We start from the raw sequence: 25,971 nt of genomic DNA, 5'->3' as shown, positions 1-25,971 counted from the left end.
ATTCTCAGAGAGGGACTGATTTGTCAAAAAACAAAGATTAGATGACCAGAACCAATAAAGCAAGTACAAGCTGATGCAGGAGGAGACACAGGGTTGTAGACTGAGGGAGGGCATAACCGAGGCTTGAAATTTAATTAAAGCTAATTCCACAGGAAAACTGAAATTATTTAATTTGATATTTAAGAAGATTTCGTCTTTCTCTCATGAAGAGACATCTTCAGAGGTATTTCACACATGCTATGATTTCTTTTGCAAATGCTTTAAAAATGTTAGATACTTCGTTCAAGCCACTGTGGCCTTGTAAGAGGTCATTTCAAGAATGAGCATCAACTATGGTCAATCAGGAAGTTAACGCATCACATCACTTTTGTTGTGAAGTTTGACTTTTGAAAATTACTCATATTAGTAGAAAAATAGAGTAAACATGGTAGTTTATGAAAAGACATGCTTTAAAACAATATACTGGGTTTTAGCATTTGTAGTGATAGCAGCATAATTCCATGGTTGGCTCTCTCCTTTGCTTTGATGTTCAGACAGAAAACTTTATAGAAATTGAGGAAATAGTATCCAGATTTGTAGTGGTCTCAAGTTTTCTGTTTAGCATTTTTCCTCAGTGATATCAGCTGGAATTCCTTATCCAAAACAAAGGGTGGTACAACTTAGTATAAAGATGGTATTTCAGAGGTATCCCCACAGAGCCAGTCTTACAAAAAGTAGTATTTGACAGTCCTCACCCAATGAGTATATTCAGCATCTAAAATCAATATAATTTATCTTGGATTTCATGAGACTCAAATACCATACCTCTTTAATGAAAAAATGACAAAAATATTCTGACAATTGGGACTCTACCCTCAGAGGACCCTGAATGTCTTGATATTATCATGAGAGTCACCAGACTACACTGACATAACTAGAGAAGTTTGTTCCATGACAACACTGCTGTCACCGTCCTCACCTATAAATTTGCAGCCCTGATGGACTCACATGGCAGCTTAGGAGACTGAGTCCTCAGGAAAATAGAAGTACTGCAAAAGGTAGTGTATTTTATGTAGGTAAGATGTTATACTCTCCTTCTCCTAGTCTCAAAGTGATGGATGATTGGCCCTTGTGAAATGAAGCAAAGAAGATGCCAAGAAGCCTTCAGTTTATATTAACAGATTCTTTCAGTTGACAGTAGAATCTGAAAATAATTGAATGTGCCAATAATGATGTCTTCCTCATCCAATTTCCTTTTGTAAAATGGCTTTTACTTATATAGAGAGATTCTTAAGTACATTTGATGTCTCTTTTAAAAGGCTTTCTTTTTTCTCCCTTATCTGTTGAGGATGCTAAATTTGTGAAACCATTTCATGAAAATAAAGAAATGATTACCAAGTTTCTTAGCATGTTTATTTTCTGAGGCTACCATAAATGTGACTGTGTTTGATTTTTCAAAATGTTTCATAATTATTTATTTTTGCCTAAAAACATTAAAAATAAGAAATGACAACCTGAGAAAAAAGTGATGAGTGATTTATCATGCTATATTTTTATGTATAGTGCCTGATGTTAGTACGCCAACAAGAAATGTTTTATATATAAACATATATATATATATTTTTTTTTTTTTCTTTCAGCTGTTTACCTCTGTAAGAGAACAATGCAAAACAAGGCACGACTGGAGCTAGCAGACTATGAGGCTGTAAGTACCAAGGACTTTCTGGCAAAGAAAGTCATAAAATAAACAGCAGTAAGGCCTATGGTTTTTTTCTGCGGACTCTGTTGCTTTCTCCATTGGTGGATCTTAAAGGTCAGATTTCAAGGGATCAGGCAGTACTATGGCTTCATAAATCCCTGTTTTCCCTGTTTGCTTCTGCCTCTCTTCATTCACACTGAGTATGGTGAAACCCTAAATACGTAAACTCAAAGTAGAAAGGAAAACATATCTTATTTTCTAAAATTCACTTAACTGTAAAAACATAAGATACACACTATAGTGAAGATATCCACACTCCAAGAATTAAAGACCACTGACATTGGGGAAAAACGGGTTTTGCCAAGCCTTCAGGTTGATCACCATCAGCAGACAAAATTAATCTGATGTTATTTGTTTCGATAATTGCTATGTTGTGATTTAGTGAATTCAAAGCACTGTGCAGAAATGAGTTGTGGTCTGCTGAGGGTTTACATTTCTTGTCGGGAACTGGGTAGACTATATCAGTAGCAGGAATGTGTTGATTTCCTGTTCCTCTGCAAAGTGGGCACAGAAAGATCCAATGCACTTGTCTGGAGCACTTTTTTTTCCCAAGGTAATTTTAGTATTTTGCAGATACATACTGGCTTTTGGTTGTGTTCTCTAAAGTTAATAATTCATAAAAATTAATATTTGGAACCGTTTTTTCTGCATCCTCTAAGGCTGCCAATATGAAGATTAGCTGAATTCAGTGAGCATGGCTTGCCATTCAGTACCAGAGCACGATTGGTACTTTAGAAATTCTGTATTTGTTTTCTTAACAAATCCATATGGTCAGTAGTTAGAAGGGAGTCGTGAAGAAGAACACCAGAATGGCTTCACCTGGGGTGTTTTTTTGCAGGAGAGTCTGGCCCGGCTACAGAGAGCATTTGCCCGGAAGTGGGAGTTCATTTTTATGCAAGCAGAAGCACAAGCAAAGTGAGTCCTTGTGAGTCTTTTGGAAGATTTGTTCAAGTTGTGGACTTTTGTCCAGATAGGCACTACAATTAACACTGCTTGTTATCCATTGTTACGATGTTGACAGAGTGGACAAGAAGAGAGACAAAATCGAAAGGAAGATCCTTGATAGCCAAGAGAGAGCATTCTGGGACGTACACAGGCCAGTGGTAAGCAAACACACTGCTGTCATCTTGAGTCCATTGAAGACTGGAAATTGAGGGGGACCCTGTGCAAGTTAGGGAAGACTGTAGCCACCCCATCACAAGTGTCACAGTATCTTGGAGAATTAGTTACAAAACGATTGCCACTTTTGTACAGGAGGACAAGGCCTCCATAGTATCATACTGAATTTATGAAATGATACATTTTTCCACCATGACATCACTTGTTTAGTCGCTCTTGGCATTTGAGGTGTTTGATGCTTCTACATAGATTTGAAAGAAAAAACACTGCAATAAAGAAGTTTTTCATGGCTTATTGCTTACAGTTTTTAATAGTAAAAGTGTAAGTCAAAATGTTATTTCTTCCCTAAGTTTTCTTTTTAAAACCTATGTGCCTCAGAGAAACAACCAATGAATATCTTTAATTAATACCAGAAAACTTCGTGGAAGGAATCGAGCAATAGTTATGAATATACATAAGACAGCATGTCTAACCTCACAAGTTTCTTTCTGTTTTGATGGTATAGCTTTTTCTTCTGTAGATTTCTTTAAGTACAGACAAAGCACTAGAGAATAATATTTACATATGTATTATTAGAATAAATAACAGGCTTACAGCATGAAAGACAAATCAGGACTGATAAGAATACCTTAAAATTTTCCTTTCAACTACCTTCAGAATCAGACCAAAATAGAATGACTCCATAGGTTTATTTATATATGTATGTATGTATTTCAATTTCAGATAGCGATGCAATTGTTAAATGTTATATTGAATTTACTCTTTATTTTGAATTCTCAAAGGTTTAGAATTGAGAGTTAACTGGCTTTGCGCCTCAGAATTCAGTTTGAGTTTTATTATTCATGGAGGAAAGGGATTATGAGGTCACATGTAAAGCTACTACAAGAACACAAAGTAGGATGTTTATTTTTTGTTTGTGTGTTTTAAGCAATGTGTAGAAACCAGTCAATTATTAACATTCCCATGTTGATCCACTTTTTCTCCCTGGACATCCAGTGGTTCACCACTAGCCTCATTCATACCTGGATCCTCCGGGCAGCCCAAGAGAACTCATACCACGCTGGCTCCCATGCACTGCCCATGTCTGTTCCGTGCTCTGAGCCTCCCGTGCTTTCAGAGTGTGTCAGCAGATCCCACCTCAGCACACTCCCTTGCTCTGTTGCCTAAGAATTACATAGCTAGTGTCTTACCCTTTGTGTGCCCCTGTTGGAGGCAGAATCTGACCCAGTTGTCTTTCTCTCTATCCAGTATGAGGCAGGCTCTCGTCTTCTATGTTTCCCGCCAGCAAGGGGCACGTGTGAGTGTTTTCCAAATGGTTCCTGTCACATCTCTCACTAGGCTTCCAACTAGAAAGTCATCCCAAGGAGGATGTGGAGGCAGAAACCACCCTGAAGCCATTGACTCCATCTCCCTTTTTCAATTTGAAAAAGCTTATAAGAGACTTTATTTCACCTACAATGAAGATAATACGCAGTACTTTGCTACTGCTTACTTTCCAGAGGAAAATAGAGCTTCAGACTGTCTGTGTGCCTCTGAGAATGACATACACCTAAACCAATCCTACCTTCAACCATTTATTTTTCTTACATTACAACTTTGTACATTACTTTAGGGGTAATACATCTTAGCCTTTTTTTTTTTAAGTTAATTTATTGTTATTTTATTTTTTTTAAGAGACGAGGTCTTGCTATGTTGCCTAGGCTGGTCTTGAACTTCTGGGCTCAAGCAATCCTCCCTCCCTCCTTGGCCTCCCAAAGTGCTGGGATTACAGGCCACCTCCCGACCTTAACAATTTATAAACATTCTGAAGTGGTTCCAGACACTTATGAACTGCTGACATTTGTCCAAAGGCCACATCTGCCATACCGGTGCTGCCTTTCATCTTTCTTTTAGTCTTCTAGGTCCTTACTAAAGGTTAATTGACAAAGTTGATGTCAAAGATGATAGCAGGGACATTAGCAGCAACGTACCACTAAGGAAACTTCTAATGACTGTTTTCTCAACCAAATATATAAGCCATATTTCTATTTACTGGTGGTAGTGTTAACTAAGTAGGGACAAGCACTTTCTAAGATGACTATACCTCAAAAAAAGTGTCATATGAAAAAACAAGAATATTGTGGTAATTTCCAAGAATGGCTACACTTTTGTGCCCATCCCTAGAAATAATTTCTGCAGCTGTTGTAATCAATCCTAAATCAATACACTTCAACCCAAAATCCTGTATCCCAGAGTTAAAACTGAAAAGTATTCCTATAACTGAGTTTCTTTTTCATAGTCTGTCCTGACTGTGACCGTAGTGAAAAACTCTTTCTACCCAGGTATTCATTGTAAAACTTTAGTATCTTCTTGACAAGACCAGTGAAGACATGTTTTGCATACTAACACCAACTTATTTTCACCTAAGCAATTTAGAATCCTAGAATATTTGTAGGAAAATACCAGACAGCATCTCTAACTGTCCAGCGGTTTAATCTGATGTGCCCCTGGACCTACTATTGCATACCATCTCTCACAAGATGTCTCAGTATATGAGGCACTGTTCTGTTGTATACTTTTCTGGTTTTTGCCATTTCAGCCAATGACTAATAGCAAAAGCAAATAGGGAGACCTGTGGTAGAATGGGAAGCACGTGGACATGGTACAGACAGACCCGAGTCTATTATTACTAGGCCTCCTTTGGACAATTATTTACCCTTTTTGAGATTCAGAAGCCTCATTTATATAATGGAAATCTACCTACCTCGCAATGTGGATGTGAACATTAAATGAGATTATGTGGGTAAAGGCAGCTAGCGCATTATTTGACATATGGAATACAGTAAGTTTTCAATTTGCTTTGTGAAGAGATGGAGCAAGTAGCATAACAAGGGTAGCATAAGAAACATGGATTATGGCAACAGATGATGCAAATGCAACTTCTGCACTTTGTTGGTTTCACCAGTATCTGCCAGTCTAGTGGAATACCATCAAGGAGAGGAGCAATCTTCCTTTCTAGTTCTGAGATCTCAAACAGAATAATTCCTAAGACTACTCCCCAGCCATCTCCCTTCAGCCTCATCGTTGCATTCTTCCATTAGGGTATACCTTGAAAAAATGGACTGATCTTTACTTAAGGTTAAATAAATGAGGAGATTTTTATGTATGTCGGTAGGAAGACTCAATATTGTCAAAATGTTAGTTCTTCAAAACTTGATCTATAGATTCAGCACCATCCTAGTCAAAATTCCAGCAAGTAATTTTTTGGATCTTGACAAAGTGATTTTAAAGTTTGAAAAGGCAAATATACAAATAATCAACACAGCATTGAAAGAAAATAAAATCAGAGGATTGTTTCTACCTAATTTTAAGACTTACTCTAAGCTTGCAATAATCAAGACAGTGGGGTATTGTAAGAACAGACAAATATATCAATGGAACAGAATAGTGAGCCCAGAATTAGACCCACATAAATATAGTCAACTGACTTCTGGCAAATAAAAAAAGGCAATTTAATGAAAAAAAGGATAGTCTTTTTAACAAATGGTTCTGGAACAACTGGGTGTCCATATGAAAAAATAAATAAATAAATCTCTATATATACCTTACACCCTAAAACTTTTAGGAGATAACATAGGAGAAAATCTTAGTGATCTTAGGCTTGGTGATGACTTTTTAGATACATCAAAGGCACAATTTATTTTAAGAATAATGTAAGTTGGACTTCATTAAAATTAAGCTATTTTGTTCTGTAAAAGACATTGTTTAAAAAGTGAGAATACAAGTCACATACTGGAACAGTATTAGCAAAACATGTAACTGACAATGTACGGGTATCCAAAAATATACAAAGAACTGTTAAAACTCAACAATAACAATAAAGCAGCCCATTGAAAAATGAACAAAAGAGCTGAACAGACCCTGCACCAAATAAGCATATGAAAAAAAACTCAGCATCACATTCATGAGGACACTTTAAATTAAAACAATGAGATACCACTGCATATCTAGTACCATAACTAAAATTCAATGCACTGGCAGCATCAAATGCTGGTGAGGATGTGGAGCAACAGGAACTGTCATTCCTTGCTGGTGGGAAGGCAAAATGGTATAGCTACTTTGGAAGATAATCAGAGTTTCTTATGAAGCTAAACATACTCTTAGTATGTGATATAGCATTCACACTCCTTGGTATCTACCCAAATGAATCAAAAAGTTCTATCCACACAAAAACATGAATGTTTTGGGTGACTTTATTCGTAATTTCCAAAACTTGGAAACAATCAAGATGTCCTTCAATAGGAAACTATGATATAGTCATACAATGGCATGGTTTTCAGTGATAGAAAGACATGAGCTGTTGAGCCGTGAAAAGACATGGAGGAACCTTAAATGCATAGTGTTCATTGGAAGAAACCATTCTAAAACTAGGCTAGATGTCATATAATTCCAACTCTATGACATTCTGGAAAAGGCAAAATGGTAGAGACAGGAAAAAGATCAGTAGTTTTCAGGGGATGAGAGAAAATCAGGGAGTGATGAATAAGAGGAACACAGGAGATTTTTAGGGATGTGAAACCATTTTGTAGGATTCTTTAATGGCGGATATATGTCTTTCATTACTCATTGGGCAAAGCTCACAGAATTTACAAAATCAAGAGCAAATCCTACTGCAACTTTAATTAATAATAATGTATCAGTGTGGTTCATCAGTTAAAACAGGTATACAAACAAAGCTATGCTAATGTAAGATATGTAAGATGCTAATACAGGAGAAATTGGGATGAGAAGAGAAAGTATATGGGAGTTTTCTGTATTCACTGTTCAAACTCTCTGTAAACTGAAAACTGCTAAAAAAAAATAAAGTCCTTGAATTAAAAAGCAAAGAAACATAGATAGAACTTCTTTACAAAGTAGAACAGAGGACATGCCATAGGAAGAGTAATGAACTAAACAAAACCTCTGGCCACAAGGACAAAACAGTGTCATATGATATCAGGAGATAAAGATGAATTGTATTTGCTTAATATCAGGTCACTTTTTGTAGAAAACTGCCAGTTCTTTCATTGTGTGTCTTTGTACACTGTATAGACAAGACCTTGAAATAGAACACAAAACCCATTTATTGGTTTTCTGTTTTATTCAATGTACTTTGTTTTCTTTGGGAGTTATGAGGTAGATTTATTTTTGACTTGATCAGTGTTGTTAAAAAAAATTGAGTTCCACAAAAATGACTTGCAGATCATTTTTATCTCTGAAAAAATCAAGTGATGCTCCATAGGAGAAATAGTTTTCTCCTCATGAATATTATGATGGGAAATCCTGCCAAAGATTTCTCCTGGATAAGAATAAGTGCATTCAAAATATTTCTTCAGAGAATGAGAAAAATTCTAAATTCCTTTTTTAAAGGATGAGTTGTACCACCATGAATGTATACCCCACATGTTATTCTGAGGCATCACCGTGTATAAATTGTGCACCTTAAACACACAAGTTCATGATAAGATTTCATGACCCTTGTGGAATACATGTTTCTAACTATGTTGGTTTCAGAGGTATTTTGTTTGTTGGTTGGCTTTTTCCTTCCTCCCTTCCTTCCTTGTCGTAGTCTCACTCTGTTGACCTGGCTGGAGTATTGCAGCCGCAACCTTTCACCTCAACCTTCCAAATAGCTGTAGCTACTGGCACGCAGCCACTATGCTCAGCTATTTTGTTTTTTAAGTTGTAGAGAAAAGGTCTTGCCAAGTTGCCCAGGCTGGTCTTGAACCTCTAGGCTCAAGCAATCCTCTTGCCTCCACCTTCCAAAGTGCTAGAATTAGAGGATTAAGCCACTATCGCCCGGACCGGTTTTCTAACTATACTGTTTTGTTTTGTTTTTTGATAGTTCACTAAAATGCAGTATATATATTTTATTCTCTGGGATACAGTATGTTTTTAAATTTATTTATTTTTATTTTAAAGATGTGGGGTAAAATTCAGGGTTAGGTATACAAACGGTCACTGTACAGGTAAAGTTTTGGCCTCATTTTTGTTTTTGTTTTTTGGGTTTTTTTTGAGTTGGAGTCTCACTCTGTCGCCCAGACTGGAGTGTAGTGGCCGCTCCCGGTCACTGCAGACTTGACCTGCTGGGCTCCAGTGATCCTTCCGCCTCAGCCTTCCCAGCAGCCAGAACTATAGGCACACGCTACCACACCTGGCTAATGTTTGGTTTATCGTAGAGACGAGGTCTTGCCAAGTTACCCCGGTGGGTCTCGAACCTGCAGGCTCAGGCAATTCACTTGCCTCGGCCCCCCAAAGTGCTGGGATTACAGGCTGAGTCACCGAGCCTGGCTTGGGCCTCGTTTTGGTCCCCACATAGCCTGGTTTGAGATCAGATACACTTACTGATGCAATGTGCCCTCCCTCCCCCAAGGCAATGTCCTGCTACTGCCAATCACTTTTTTATACTATTATGATAATTGTTCAGGGTCCGCTTATGAGTGATAATATGTGATACTCAGTTCTCTGTTTCTGTGATAGATCACTAAGTATTATAGATCACAGTCCATCCAAATTGCTGTGAAGTTCATAATTTTGTCCTTCTTTATGACTGCACAATATTCCATCATGTATATTTACCACATTCTTTTTTATCCAGTGTACTTTCAAGGGCCAGCACAGTTGGTTCCATATTTTTGCTACAAGTGCTGCAGTAAACATGCGTGCACAGGTATGTTTTTTTTAGAATGATTTGATTTCCTCCGGGTACATTCCCAGAAGGAGTATTGCTGGGTTGTATGGAAGGTCAATTTTTAGATCTTTTAGGAGTTGCCACACTGTTTTCCACAGAGGTCTTACTAGTTTGCACTCCCACCAGCAGTGTGGATGTGTTCCTTTTTCCCACGTCCTCTCCAGTATCTGTTGTTTTTTGAGTTATTGATGATGGTCATCCTTACTAGAGTTAGGTGGTATCTCAGTGTGGCTTTCATTTGCATTTCTTTAATGGTTAGTGAGGCTGAGCATTTTTTCATGTATCTTGGCTGCTCATATGTCTTCTTTTGAGGAGGTCTATTCATATCTATTGCCCACTTTTTAATGGGCTGTTTGGTTTTTTTCCTTTCAGCATGTTTGAGTTCTTTGCAGATCCTAGATGTTAGGCCTTTGTCAGATATACAGTTGGCAAATATATTTTCCCAGTCTGTGGGCTGTCTCCTTGCTCTCTTGATGGTTTTTGGGCTTTGCAGATGCTTGTCAGTTTGATGAGGTCCCACTTGTCTAGCTTATGTCTTATGGCATGGGCACTTGGGATTTTGATCAGGAATTGGTTGCCAAGTTCAATTTCCATAAGGGTGTCTCCTGCATTTTTTAAGGTTCTTATAGTTTGAGGTTTTAGGTTTAGTCTTTGATCCATTTCGGGTTGATTTTTTGTGTATGGTGATAGATAAGGGTCTTGTTTTAATCATCTGCATGTGGTCAGCCAGTTTTCCCAATACCATTTACTGAGTAGGTTCTCCTCTCCCCAGTGGTTGATGGTTGAAGCTTTGTTGAAGATGAGTTGGCTGAGAAATTGAGGTTTTGCTCCTGGAATCTCTATACTGTTTCCATTAGTTTATATGCCTGTTCTTTTACCAAACCATGCTGTTTTATTATTGTCATTTTTCTAACTATACTGTTAATAAAAGAGTTTGGCAAGAAAACATGGAGTAAATGAAGTGGTAAACTTCTTTAATGTTCGTTGAAAAAAATCTGTAGATTACACAACTGACTCATTCATTTAGTATATCTTTTAGCCAACATTTATAGAAGTTTGCCACTCTAGATGCAAAAGACTGAAAAATGAGCAAAATACTGTCCCTGTGATTGATTTGCTTAGAGTCCAGGGTCAGTGGGATGGATATGTAAATGGATAATTATTATGCAAATACTGTGATAAGATCTGTAGTAGAGCTATGAATATAGCTAGTTAAAAATAAAGGTTGCAGCCGGGCTTGGTGGCTCAGGCTGTAATCCCGCACCTTTGGGAGGCTGAGGTGAGTAGATTGCCTGAGTCCGCGGGTTCAAGAGCCACCTGAGCAGTGAGACCTCATCTCTACAATAAATCAAAAAAATCAGCCGGGCATGGTATCGCATGCCTGTAATTCCGGCTACTTGGAAGGCTGAGGCGGAAGGATCGCCGAAGCCCAGCAGGTCGAGGCTGTGGGTGGCCAGGATCGGCCACTGCACTCCAGTCTGGGCAACAGAGTGAGACTCCAACTCAAAAATAAAAATAAAAAATAAAAAAATAAAGGTTGCTGGGCACACTGGCTCGTGCTTGTAATCTCAGCACTCGGAGGCTTAAGCAGGAGGGTCACTTGAGACCAGGAGTTTGAGACCAGCCTGGGACACATAGCAAGACATTCTCTCCACAGAAAATTTAAAAATTATGCAAATGATGTGTCTATTATTGGCCAAGCCTGGCTTCTGATTGTTTGGGTGGGTGCAGTGGCTCACACCTATAATCCCAGCATTTTGGGAGGTGGAGGTGGGTGTATTTCTTGAGCCCAGGATTCGAGACCAGTCTAGGCAACATAGTGAGACCTTATGTCTACAAAAATTATATTTTAAATTTAGTTGGGCATGGTGACCCATACCTGTAGTCCCAGCTACTTGGAAAGCTGAGGCAAGATTGCTTGAACTCAGGAGTTTGAGACTGCGGTGAGCTGTGATCTTTACACTGCATTCTAGCCAGAGTCACAGAGTGAGACCCTGACTTTAAAAACAAAACAAACAAAAAAAAAACAGACGTGATGGTGTGTACCTATAGTTCTGGCTACTCGGGAGGATCATTTGAGCCCAGGAATTCAAGGCTGCAGTGAGCTCTGATTGCACCACTGAACTCCAGCCTGAGAGTCACAATGAGACCCTATCTCAAAAAAAAAAAAAAAATTGAGGTTTATGTTGAGCTAATGTTAGGATTGGGGAAACTTTGCATACATTAAGACAGTGGAAGGACTCACAAAGATAAATGAAAAATAAATTTTACATAAAAACTAGGTTGTATATTTAAAAATATAATTGAAAGGCAAATAGACAGTCTTTGAAAAATATTTGAAGCAAGTATGTTAAATAAATTTTAGTATTTTTGATATTTAAAATATATTATACAATTCAGAAAGAAAACTATTCCCATAAAAGGTTTAAACTGATAATTTTTTTTAAAATCAATATTTTTTATTATGATACTGTGGGGTACGGTTAGGGTTAGATATACAAATATGCTTCATTCAGGCCCCCTTGTTGATAACAGGTGTCTCCCCGTCCCCAGACAGATGTTCACTACCATTAGTCCTATCCCCCTGCCCCCCCCCATAGTTTCCCACCACTGTCAGGCATTTTCTTATGGTAGTGCATTGGGTGATCAAGGTCCACTATATGAGTGAAAACATGTGATACTCAGAGCTTGTTTCTGTGAGAGGTCACTCAGTATTATAGACTCTAGTTCCATCCAGGTTGCTGCGAAATTCATGATTTTGTTCTTTTTTATGGCTGCATAGTCTTTCATCGTGTATATGTACCACATTTTTTTAATCCAGTCCTCTTTTGATAGACAGCATGATTGGTTCCAGGTTCTTGCTATTGTGATCAATGCTGCGATAAACATTCATGTGCAGGTATCTTTTTTATAGAGTGATTTGAGTTCTTCAGGGTATATTCCCAGTAGGGGGATTGCAGGGTCATATGGGAGGTTGATGTTTAGAGCTTTTAGGAATCGCCACACTGCTTTCCACAGAAGTTGCATTAGTTTCAACTCCTACCAACAGTGTAGAAATGTTCCCTTTTCGCCACACCCTCTCCAACAACTATTTTTTGAGTTATTGATAATTGCCATTCTGACTGGAATTAGATGGTATCTCAGTGTGGTTTTGATTTACATCTCCCTGATGATTAGTGAGGTTGAGTATTTCTTCATGTGTCTGTTGGCTGCTCGGATGTCTTCCTTTGAGAAGTGTCTGTTCATATCTTTTGCCCATTTTATAATGGGGTTGTTTGTTTTTTTCTTTTCAGCACGTTTGCGTTCCTTGTAGATCCAAGATATTAAGCCTTTGTCAGACCTGGAGTTGGCAAATACTTTTTCCCAGTCTGTAGGCTGTCTCCCTGCTCTCTTGATGGTTTCTTTGGCTTTGCAGAAGGTTGTCAGTTTAATGAGGTCCCACTTGTCTATCTTATCCCTTATGGCCTGTGGGTTTCGGGTTTTGTTCAGGAATTGGATGCCAGTTCCAATTTCCATGAGGGTATGTCCTTCATTTTCTAAGGTTCTTATGGTTTGAGGTTTTACATTTAGGTCTCTGATCCATTTAGAACTAATTTTTGTGTATGGGGATAGATAGGGGTCTTGTTTCAATCTTCTGCATGTGGTCAGCCAGTTTTCCCAGCACCATTTACTGAATAGGTTCTCCTCTCCCCAGTGGTAGGTGGTGGAGAGTTTGTCGAAGATGAGTTGATTGAGAAATTGAGGTTTTGCTTCTGGAATCTCAATTCTATTCCCCTGATCTATATGCCTGTTCCTATACCAATGCCAAGCTGTTTTGATGATTGTAGCTTTATAGTAAAGTTTGAAGTCTGGCAATGTGATACTACCTGCTGGTTTTTTTTTTTTTTTTTTTGGCTATTCTTGGTCGTTTGTGTTTCCATATGAGTTCCTGTGTTGTTTTTTCTAGGTCTGAGAAGAATGTTGCTGGTAATTTGATAGGTATTGCATTGCATCTATAGATTGCCTTAGGTAAGATGGACATCTTCACAATGTTGATTCTTCCAATCCATGAGCATGGGAAACTGACAATTTTTAAAGCAAAATATTTAGATGACTATTCCAAATTAGGAAAAAGTTCAACCTTTTTAGTCATAAAAAGATAAATTAAAACAAAGCTATAACAACTTTTTAATATATTTTATTTTTAAAAAATTAAAATTATTTATCATATATATGCAGTACAAGAATAAAGTGCTGGTAAAAGTAATAAAGAACAACAGAGCAATAGAAAGATAAGTGCTTCCAAATGCTATGATAGGTGTGTGCTTTAGTGTTACCTTTCTAAAAATTCATTTTAAAATATGAATAAAAATTTTGAAATATCTTGCATAAGTAGGTTAATTTGTCTAGAGCAATGCAAAGAAATTAGAGTGGTTAAACATAAGGGTGGTTAAAATCTGAAACAGCATAACTTCTCAACAATAGGGGTGGTTATATAAGATCTACCCAAATAGAATATATAACTCAATATGAGAGTTTTAAAGAATTTTAAAAATGTGGAGAAAACTTATGCTGAAATGTAAAATGAAATTCTGTAAATATAAAATTATGTAATATAATTTCTATTTTGTTTTAAAAAAAACAGATGTTTAGAGAAACAGGAGAGAATATACCAAATATTAACTGTAGTTATTCTGGTGTATTTGATATCATGGATAATTTTACTTTTCTATAAAGAGTATGTGTCACATATATTCTCGGAAAAATTACACATGATAAAATGTAGCCAGATAGCGAGAAAGGAGCCGCCAAAACAGAGAGGGTCAAATTGTGAGTCCTTTATTTAGGCCAGTGATCCAAAGAGGCTATTGCTATAAAAGCTTTCAGCCCCAAACAGAGTGAGTAGAGGGTATATAAATTACGTTAGTTGTACAGTTTGATTAATATTTCTTGGCAAAACATTTTGTAATGGAGGGGTACAGATTGTTACAGAACTAGGGAGTTTCCAATCACTGAGGGAAACAGGAATGTGGGTGTGTGGTGTGATTATGGGAAGGTTACATAAGGCGGTTATGCCTAGGTTAACCTGGACGCTCTTTTACAATATGAAGTTACTTATGTCAAGCAAGCTATTACAGGTTATTATAGGTTTTTCAGATTAGATATTTCATATTTCAAAAATATTCTTTGATCCTTATAGTTGACCCATAACCTCCAGGGCAAGGGATAGGCACGCCTCTGCCATGCCCAGAAATGGTCAGAACAGACCTTGTGTATGATATTCCACCCCAGGCACTGCAGTCTCACAGGGTAACATGGAGAAATGTGAACCATCTTTTGGGTAGAGTGAGCAGAATGACCAAAGCAGGGTGGGGACAGCAAAAGCTGTATGAGAGTAAATAAGAGGATATAAGAAGTTAAGCTTGAGGCAGAGAAGTTAGAGGCTATTACTCACTTGTCTTCAAGTATTTCAGCAGCTGTCATTGGAAAAGGAGTAGATTTAGCCTGCTTTGCTTTGGATTTTAAAAAGGCAGACTTTTGCCTGGATGAAGAATATTTTCAACCTTTTAATTATCCAGTGAATGACATCACAGAGCAGGGAGATCTCTGCCACCTCAATAGCCCAGATGAGGCATAAGGGTCGCCTCTCCTGAGTCATTACTTGGACCTCCGCTGCTAAGATTCAGTGCTTCTCATTAAGAGAGAGTAAAATTGCAGTGTTACTGATTGTAGAATTTCAGACTGAAATTTGAGAGTATCATATGCCAATGAACTTAATGAAAAGAGATGGTACATTATGCTTTTTTCTCAATTCAAATTTTAAATTCAATATTTACAGAGTTTATATGAATAGTGTTTAATAAGCAAACTGGGAATAGAGGATCAAGAGGGAGGGAAAAAAGTTTGAGATTAAATTTGAGTTGTGATGTTATCAAGAGTGAAGGTTGCTCTTGGATTGAACTTTATTTTTCTTAAAAATGTTTTCTTTAAATAGTAAGACTTGTAAATCAAAATTATTTTTTGATCATTGGGCTATATAATAAATATTATGTTAGCAGGCATGAAAAACAACATTCATCTCTTTGTACGTCAAAGCTCTTGGGTGACCAAGTGCAGTGTCAAAGAACGGTAATATTTTGAAAGGAATCTTTTCCTCTGAGGAGTGTGCTTAAAATATTCAGTATACCATGCTGTAAACAGATGTACTGACATCCAGGCTTTATTTATAGAACACAGACAGAGTAGATTCAGCTTAGTGGGCCCTAGGATTTTCAGAATGATAAATGAACATTGGCTTCAACTTAAAGTCACCAGCTGCATTAGCCTCTGACAAGACAGTCAGCCTGTCCTTTGAAACTTTTAAGCCAAGCATTGACTTTCTCTAGCTATGAGTCCTAGATGGCATCTTCTTCCAATAAAAGACTGTTTCACCTACAATGAAAATGTGTTGTTAGCCAGGCTCGGTGGCTCAGCCTGTAATCCCGCACCTTTGGGAGGCTGAGGTGAGTGGATTGCCTGAGCCCGTGGGTTCGAGACCCACCTGGGCAACTTGGCGAAATCTCATCTCTACAATAAATCAAAACTTAGCCGGGCGTGGTAGCGCGCGCCTGTAGTTCCAGCTACTTGAAGGCTGATGCGGAAGAATTGCCGGAGCCCAGCAGGTCGAGGCTGCGGTGGCCGGGAGCGGTCACTGCACTCCAGTCTGGGCGACAGAGTGAGACTCCAACTCAAAAAAAAAAAAAAATGCGTTGTTTAGTGTAGCCATCTTCATCAATGACCTTAGCTAGATCTTCTGGATACTTGTTGCAGCCTCTGCATCAGTACTTGCTCCTTCACCCTGCACTTATATGTTTTTTAAAACCCTGTGAACCAACCTCTGCTAGCTTCAGACTTTTCTTCTGCAGCTTCCCCGCTTCTTTCAGCCTTCACAGAATTGAAGAGAGTTAGAGCTTTGCTCTGAATTAGGTTTTGGTTTAAGGGAATGTTGTGGCTGGTTAGATTTTCATTCCAAACCACTCAAACTTTCTCCATATCAGTAATAAGGCTGTTTTGCTCTCTTATCATTCATGTTTGCTGGAGTAGCACTTTCCCAGTACTTTTCGAGAACATTGCCTTTGCATTTACAACTTGGCTAACTGTTAGCCTAGCTCTGGTCCTAGCTTGGCTTTTGACACACTTTCCTTACTAAGCCTAGTCCTTTCTGACTTTTCAATTAAAATTAGAGATGTGGGACACTTCCTTTCAATTGAGCATTTAGGGGCCGTTGCAGGGCTATTAATTGTCCTAATTTCAATATGATTGTGTCTCAGGGAGAGAGAGAGAGAGAGAGAGAGAGAGAGAGAGAGAGAGACTGACAGAGAGAGAGAGAGAGAGAGAGAGAGAGAGAGATTTGGAGAATAGTCAGAACATACACAACATTTGCTGATTAAGTTCACCATCTTAGGTGACTATGGTTTGTTGGCACCCCAAAGCAATTACAATAGTAGCATCACTGATCACCACAACAGCTGCAATAATAGTAGAAAAGTTTGAAATATTACTAGAATTACCAAAATCGAACACAGAGACACATGCTGTTGAGCACATGGTGTTGGAAAAGTGTTGTAAATAGACTTCTAGACACAGGGTTGCCACAAAGCTTTAATTTGTAAAAATAATAATAATAATAATAATAATTTTGAAGATCAATAAATCAAGGCACAATAAAATGAGGTATGCATTTATTGTTATCTTTTCCCTTCACAAATAAGGAAATTCAAACAAAAGACATTTAAGTTGCTCAAAGTCCCATGAGTGACAAGTGGAGAAACTGATGTTGAAGGCAGGTGGTCTGGCCCCAGCCCTTACTCTTCATCATGGCATTTTCCTGCCTTTTGATAAAGTCAGTATTGGCATGGAATGTGATTGCTCATAAATTTCTATTTTAGTACCCACATTACTCTGTTAGGCAGGCACTAATTTTGTCCTCGTTTCACAAATAAGGAAACTGAAGTATAGAGAGATTGAGTTTTGTTGTTTTTTTCCCTTTTGAATGTGTTTTCTGTAAAGAAGAGGCAAAAAATGAATACAGGTGCCCTGAATTGCAGCTCACTGCTCCTTTCACTGACTTGGGATGCTGTGCAAAGTCAGGCCCTGAGGTGAAGGTGACAGGTCATGAAGGAAAGCAATTAGGATGAGTGGGTTAGGACTTACAATAAACCAAAGAGAAGAAAGGGTATAATTTGTTGAATGAAGCAAAGTTAATTAAAGGCAAAGAAGAATTGGTCTTTTAAAGAGATGCCTGTCCAGAAATTTCACAACACATAGTAGAATGATGGTAGAAAAAATGTAGGGTGAAAGAAAGGAGAGAAAACACGGAGTATTATCATTGGAGAATACTCCAGGGTCCTGTGCTGGGGAACAGATAATGAGTTCCTAACACAGACAACAAAATGGGACAAAGGCATCATCTGGGCTGGAGAGCTCACCTGCTGTACCTCATCTTTTGATTTTAGCAATGATTTGTGTCTGGTAAGTTTAGATCCACATCTCAGTCATTGCTCTTAATTTTAGGTTTCTCCTAGTTATTTTTTTTATGTAAACTTTGGAACCAATTGTCTAGCACCAGAAAAGAACACTGTTTGGCATTTGGGTGTGTTAAATTTATAGAAAACTTGGGAGAATTGCATATTTTTAAGAAGTCAAATCATCCTATCCATTTGTTCATACCTATTTTTGTGTTATTCAAAAGCATCTGAAATTTTCCTCATGCAGGTTTTATGCACTTCCTGTTGGGGGTTCTTTCTTTTCAAAAATCTTTTTATTGTTGCTATAAATGGAGTTTTCTTTCCTATTGTGTCTTTTTATCTTATTTTATTTTATTTTATTATAGAGATGGAGAGTACAAGTGAGCATTATCTACATAAGTAGGTTACATGCAGATGATATTTGGGCTTCTAACTGACCCCTACTCCCCCTGGTAGTGGACTGTATCTTTAAAAAAAAAACTGTGTATGTAGTTTTAAAAGTGAACATTAATTTGTATTTTATGTAGCTGTGCTTTTAAAATATTTTGATCTTATTCCTTTTTAATTCTAAAAGTTATTTGGTATCCCAAAAAAGTTTTTGTTTATATGGATTTTATCTGTTGGTATTTATTATACTAAAAAGTAAAACCAAAGAATTTAAAAATATTGATTTATTCATGTAAGATAATGAGAAGCCAATTACTTAGGGAAAATCGACGGGAAGAGTGACACTGTTTTACACTTTTGCAGATCATTTTATTTTATTTTATTATTTTATTTTTTGATTTATTGTAGAGATGAGGTCTCATCAACTTGCCCAGGTGGGTCTCAAACCCATGGGCTCAGGCAATCTACTCACCTCAGCCTCCCAAATTGCGGGATTACAGGCTAAACCACTGAACCCGGCATGCAGATCACTTTAATCTTCAGCTTACTAGAAAGCAATACATTCACCTGTCTCCTTTTCCATTGAGTTTGTTGCTGTATCACATGTTATTGCAAACTCTGGGAAAACCGACCATACATGCATGAGAGAATGTCAGTGATGCTCAGTATCTTCATGGGAATAATTTTAGCCTTGCAAAAGCCCTGGAAGAGAATCGCTATTATAGTATATTGGTTTTTTTTTTCAAGTAGAAACGATTGATAAATTATTTTCTAAAGCTTTTCTTACCTTTTGTCTATTAGTAATATGTGACTTCTACAGATTGATTTTCTAATGTTGAAGGGTACTTGAAATCTCAGGATAAAGAAACCCCATGTAATCACAATGTATTGTTTTCTTAATGTGATATTTCATGTTTGTTTATGTTTATTTAGAATTTTGACATGCATATTCAGAAGTGAAACAAGCTTGTACAAGATTTCTTACTGATTTCCATAACAAAAAACTTTGCTGTAATGAATGGTAATGTTATTGATTTTTGGCACACTCTTCCATGATTTAGTAAAAACTCATGCAGATTTACGTTATTTCTTTCATCTAGAGATATCCAGCGAGACAGAAGTTGGGGAGAGCAACATTGTAACATGAGCAAAATGCCCAATGATGGATTACCTCAAGATTCTCACTGCTCTTCCCACTCCTCCCACTGTGCATAAGCTCTGTGCATGGTGGTTTCTCTCCATTTATATTTTCCCTGTCTCAAATACTGAAGACTTGGAGAGAATTAGCACAGCTGTGACAGTTTTCTGTGGTGTAGTGTTCAAGGGATGCAATTGCAGCTAAAGAGATTTGGCTCAAATACCATCTTCCTTCTTGGGTGAGATTTTACTAAACATCTCCAAGTCTCAAACTCCTCATCTGAAATAGAAATAATAATAATGCTTATACAAGAGGACCATAGAAAATACTTAGAAATAAGAAATGTAAATTGCTTAGGACAGTCCCTGGCATGTAGTCATTTTCAGCAATTGATAACTGAGGTTATTTTAGCTGTCCTGTTTTTGAAAGGAGTCAGGAAGGCAGGGAGTATAAAAAAAATCAGCAGATAGCTATAACCTGGTATAATTAGGGAAGACTTTAGGGGAACCAGAAGAGTTAAAGTTTGATTAAGTATATGGTTATCTCTTGCCATATAACACATTATCCCAAAACTGAGCAGCATAAAACAACAAATATTCATTATTTTGCACAGCTTCTGAGAGTCAGGAAGTCAGGAATAGTTTTCCTTGTTGGTTCTGGCTGAAGGTCTCTCATAAAGCATTAGTCAAGCTGTTGGCCAGGGCTGTGGTCATCTGAAAGGATTGACAGTGTGCTTCATTTACATGGTAGTTGGCAGGAGGCTTCAGTTCCTGGCCACATGGACCTCTCCCTAGGGGTGTCCAAGACAGAGCTTCCCCCATGTTATCCCACAATAGAAAAAGAGCCCCAGGTTCAAAATCTCAGTTTCATCTTAGAAGGGGTATATCATCACTGCTGTCGTAGTCTGTTGGTTACATAGATCAACTCTGGTGTAGGGTGGGAGGGATTGACACAGAGTGGTGATACTAGGAGCAGCAGTTCATTAGGGACTCTTGTGGAAGGTATTTACTACAGTGGAATTTTGGGAAATGAAAATAACTTGGAGGTCAGGCATGGTGACTCATGCCTGTAATTTCAGCACTTTGGGAGACCGAGGTGGGAAGATTGCTTGAGCCCACGAATTCAAGACCAGCCTGGACAACATAGCAAGACCTCATCTCTTTAAAAAAATGGGAAATTTGGGAGAATAAACTAAAACTAGGCCAGGCTCTAGCATGAATGAAATCCCTGCCATTGCAAAAGGTGGCACATGCAAATGCTGATGGAACCAGCTTACATTAGCCTCTAAGCAAGAGGTAGAGACACAGAACCCAAGATCAAGGTTAGGAGTGCAAGGGGTGGCCCTATATGTTTCTCACAGCTGTGCTGGATGATTTTTCTACCAAATCCCCAAAGGAAGAACTTGGAGCAGTAATTTCTAAGCTAAAGAATGCCTCTCACTCTCCATATTAGCTTTTAGGAAATTATTTAAGCTTTCTCAACTTTAACTTCCACAACCTTTAAGCAGAACTCTTTCATACCATTGAAAAAAACAGAACTTTCAAGATGAACATAAGAGTAACCTATATGAATTACTTTTATAATTGGGAATGAGATGATAGGCATGAGGAAATAGCTGTCATCTGTAAGAAGACAGAGACTAGGCTGGTGCCTGACTTTGTATTCAAACTCTAGTCAAGTTCCAGGTACACTGTGAACTCTCAATGGATATATTTTGAATTCATGAGTCAATGAGTAATATCTGATCTTCCTCCTTCCTGGATACATCCCTTTGGATGACACTCTAAACACTGCCTTAGTTTAAAAAGCACATAGGTTTTTTTGTCGCTGGACTCTGGTTTTTGAACCAGCCCAGACATCAGTGATTAGATCTCAGGCAACAGAACTTTGTCAGCTTTTGGTATAGTCACTTAGCTGTTCAGGCTACTCCTCTGTTCAGATTCCATTAGTCTAAAACATATGTAAAATATGTGCCACCTGAACTTCCTCTCCACAAAATGTAAGAGAACAACAATACATGTGGATTATTGTTAGCTGCAACAAGAACTGATTAGAACCTAGATAGAAGTTTCTGGTTACGGAAGCTTTTAACATTCATGTGACACTTATTCTTTAGAGAGAATTCATGGGGTGGATAGCTGTTGTCCTTAATTCACAAACGAGGGAAAGCTAGACACTGAGGAGCTGAGTTGTGTTGGCCATGACATGGATAAGAGTCAAATTTTTAATTATGACTAAAAGCCTAACATTTGCTCCAAAACCCCATGCAGTTTCCACTGAATAACAGGCAATTGTTCTTTGTTAATTCATAATACACATCGGAATATTATATCTTACCAGAGGCAGCTTTGTGCATGTCAACTAGTTTTTATTTTATATAAATGGAATGATTCATTGAGCTTCTCATTTGTTAGATGGTCTACTATACTTTGTACACCTGCCTGATCTCTGAGGACAAACGAAGGGCAGTATATGCCCATTGTCACATCTCTGAGAGGTGGCTAAATGTTATCAACCACGTCAGGCTGCTGGAAGAGTCACATCATGGAATGTGCTATGTCAATGTGACAGGTACAATCATTCCCTGGAAACCTCCATGTTTGCTTCTGGGCTTGAGCCAGCAGGTGTAGTATTCTATAGATTGTAGTAAGATTGCTTTTACTTTTAAACCTCATGTGTAATTTCCGTGCATAATTCCATGTGCTCTTTTGGAGCTTAAACTGTAACAGAACTTTAGTTTCTTCCTTAATGTTTCCCTTGGAAGGTAACAGTGATATACCTATTTTAACCATTGACATTCTCAGTTTTATGGTGTTCATGAGAAGCAAATTAGCCTGAAGTCATTAGGAATGATGCCGTTTTCTGTCCTTAATGGTCACATCAGCTCATATACAGGATGCCATCTTCTCTGTCAATAGTCCTTGATCTTGCTACTGATACCCTTAACTGTTTTAGAAAATCCAAAATGTGTTCATCCAAATTTAAATCTTTTGTGCTATAAAAAAGAAACAGCACTTCTGTCTATTATTCCCATCTGTTTCTTTGGATTGAAAAATATTTTGACAATGTGGCTATCACAAGCCTCTGTGAGTGAAACTGTTCTTTTTTGTTCCCTGGCTACATCTTTTATCTTCTGTGTGCTCTTTCTATCCCTGAATAGATGTATAGATACAGTGTCCTATTATTATGTAATATCTGATGCTATTTATGTGAACCATGGGTAAAATGAGAATAAAAACTGCTTTCCCTGTTATTAAGTCATTGCTTCTGTCGCCTGTGGTTTGGCAACTTTTCAAAATGACAAGCCCAGATTTTTGTCCTATTTCTTCTAAAATGGTGAGAAAGTGGATAGTAGTTGAGGTGATGCCCCAAGGAAGGTTCTGAGGTCCGACAGCTACATCTCAGAGGAGTGAGCAGAAGAGAGTATTGATCTCAAGTACTGATGGTATCTTGTCTAATCCTGGAGATCTGGGCAGGTGTCGGGGAGAAAAGATTAGCCTTTACCCCCAATATGTTCTTAAGAAGCCAGCCTCTTGAATCATTCTACCATAGCTGAAGTGAAGTTCTCTTTGCCAGGATAAGGGATCAGTAGATAATCTTCCAAATATAGGCAGAGAAAGATAGAAGATGGGACAAAATATTAACAATTGGAAAATCTAGATAGAGTTTATGGGAGCATTTTGAACCACTCTTAGAATTCTTTTTGTAGGTTTGGAATCGTATCAAAGTAAGAAGTTAAAAATGTGCACAAACATACACAGGCCTGCACATGCACACAGTGTCTGGGAGGCTGGCTGAGCAAATAAAAATGAGCTCAATATGCCAGTACTCTGGCAGGGCCAGCATGAACTCTAATTTCAGAGGGAGTAGTTCTTATTTGGGTCAGTTTTATTTCTGTTCATATGCTTTCCCCCAGGTGTACAAATTGTATTAAAAAAAAAAAAAGAATAAAAAGACAGGCTTGATGACACTATCTTCTTCAAATGAATTTTTTCTTGAGAAAAACAACTAAATTAAAATTTAAAATAATCCAAATAAATAAGAAAAAGGCAAATACTCTCTCAAATTCAGAAAGTGATGGATGGTTTTTCCTCAGCTCTGCTATTTCTCTCTCAGCAATTTCACGCACCTCCTCACAATCAATACCTGGACTTTTCAAAACAAATGACATTTCATTAACAGAAACCCCAACATAAAGTGATTTGTCATTACATATTTTTAAAGGTTAGCAGTTAGCCCTTTCAGAAGTAAAAAAAAAATGGAAACTACTGTTAACAAAATGAAACTCAGATGTATTGGTCTGATGATGTAGCAGAAGAATTTTGAAGTAAACTGAGTTTTGCACTCTTACCCCCACTCCCACCACATAGTATTTACAAAAAATGCTTAGTCATTTATTAATTAATTCTGATATTTGACCTAAAATTGCTGAAGTTTGTTTTCTGCTTTTCTTCTGTTTAGAATAGTTCAGCGCGTTCATCTTAAGTTAGCAACTTCCTCAAAATCTGACATTCATAATCTGAAAGCAACAAAGACCCAATCACCTGCTCCTATGTGATTATGTTTTATGTCAAATTATACTACTACTAATAATAATAACAACAGAAGCTGACATGTGCTTAGCATATTCTATGTGTCAGGCACTCTGCTAACCCCTTGACGCTCATTATGCATACAACAATGAGGTTGGAACTATTATTATTACCCTAACTGGGTAGGAGGAGATGCCAAGGCTTAATTAGAGAAGTTGCTAACTCTTCCAAGGATCTTAACTATTTTGTCATCATGTCGTTTGTCCTTCTTATGTATCATGAGTAACATTTTAAGAAGTGGCCTAGTCCTCTAAATAAGTGACATTAAAAAATAATCTATGTTCTCAAGTGATGGGACTATTTTAGGGGGAAGTGTGCAGGAAGCATACAAGTTAAGGAATGACTCTTGTCACAGAAATTGCCAGAAGAAACCGTGAATTGAAAGCTGGGTTTGACCAGATAATATTTATATTCTCTTCTCATGTATGAATTTTTGATATTATACATCAGTGAAAGGTTCTTAGTGGCTGGCCTGTGCAGTTTAGAATGCTTCTGAAAATCAAATTAGATAATGGCCATGGTTGGAAAAAGCCACAGTTCTCCACAATATGAGAGCTATTATTTTCTTTTTTTTTTTTTTAATCATTTTACATCTTGAAGCCAGATTTTTCTCCTATGAGTTTTAATCTTCAATTCCATAAAATAACCTAGTGAATAACAGTGATAACACAATTGACTCCTTTGGAAATTTAGCTCTTTTATTCTTTTTCTACAACTCGTGATTTTTGGAAACCAAAAACCAATTCATGAGATGTACTGGTTGTCCTATATGGCTCAGTTATATGGTTTTAGCTCTTGCATATCTGGGTGAAGAAAACACATGGGGCACAGCTTGTGTTTGTCCTTGGATGTTGTAGGTCAAAACAGAGGCAACTTTAAACAAAATTATAAAGGCAAGGGCAGAGGAGCGTGTTCATCTCATCTTGGCTTTTCTAAAACTGAGCCTTTGTGAGTTCCCAGTTTCTTCCTCCTCTTTCACTACCAAACCCCATTAAATCTGGAAACAATTTGTGATTAGCTATTTATACTTATCAACTGATGGGCTAATCACATTGCAAGGGAAAAAAACAAAACAAAACATTTGAACTTAATTTTCCCATACCGGAAATGTTTCTTTTAAGCCTAACTGAAGAATTAGAGCATTTGTTTCTTGTTAAATAAATACATGATAATAGTGATAGATGATGACCAATTGGCCAGGAGGTTAAATTATAGTACCAATATTTTCTCACGCTCTGTCTCTCTCTCTCTCACACAAACACACACACACAGACACACAAACACCAGCAAACAAAATAAAACTCGTTTGGTATTTTCAATGAATGACTAGTGTTCAGAAAGTCCAGTCTATGATCTTTCACATTCATTCATTTATTTACTCAATAAATATTCATTGAGTACTTACTAGGTACCAGGAAGTTTAAGACTCTGGTAAATAATGCTAAATGAGACAAGCAGAGCCCCTATATTTGAGGAACTTACCTTTCAGTAGTGAAAGATAAATAGACAAACATAACATGCAAGAATACTATAGGTAGAAGTTAAGTGCTATGATAAAAATGAAAATACAGAGATATGGTCAGGAGGGGCTGAGGGAGCCCTGGAGTCCCAATGGTCAAGTAAGGCCACTCTAAAACCCAGTGGGAAGGTGCCAATTACACAATACCTGGAGAAGAAGTATTGGTCGATACAAAGAAAACAGCCTGGTACATATGAGGAACAGGAAGAAGGCCGGTGAGACTGAAGCAAAGTGAGCACAAAGAGGTACCAAGTGGGGTTGTAAAGATAGAGACCTGTTTACG

The 25,971-nt window shown here is 37.6% G+C and overlaps 1 protein-coding gene across 2 annotated transcripts in view; it reads left to right on the top strand.

The window, feature by feature from the left end:
• Positions 1-1,619: 1,619 nt before the first annotated feature.
• Positions 1,620-25,971, top strand: part of LOC103260654 (regulator of G-protein signaling 7) — an 81,553-nt gene continuing 57,201 nt past the window's right edge. For both annotated transcript variants that reach the window (XM_008058305.2, XM_008058304.2), the window contains exons 1-3: positions 1,620-1,684; positions 2,577-2,653; positions 2,760-2,841. In XM_008058305.2, the coding sequence (XP_008056496.1) occupies positions 1,643-1,684; positions 2,577-2,653; positions 2,760-2,841 (201 nt within the window). In that variant the 5' untranslated portion in view covers positions 1,620-1,642. The remainder of the gene's footprint in view (positions 1,685-2,576; positions 2,654-2,759; positions 2,842-25,971) is intronic.

Source organism: Carlito syrichta, unplaced genomic scaffold, assembly GCF_000164805.1.
Source record: "Carlito syrichta isolate Samal-C Ts95f unplaced genomic scaffold, Tarsius_syrichta-2.0.1 Scaffold303287, whole genome shotgun sequence".
Classification (NCBI taxonomy): domain Eukaryota; kingdom Metazoa; phylum Chordata; class Mammalia; order Primates; family Tarsiidae; genus Carlito; species Carlito syrichta.
Note: the sequence above shows the minus strand (reverse complement) of the source record. Positions and strands in the feature narration are given on the sequence as shown.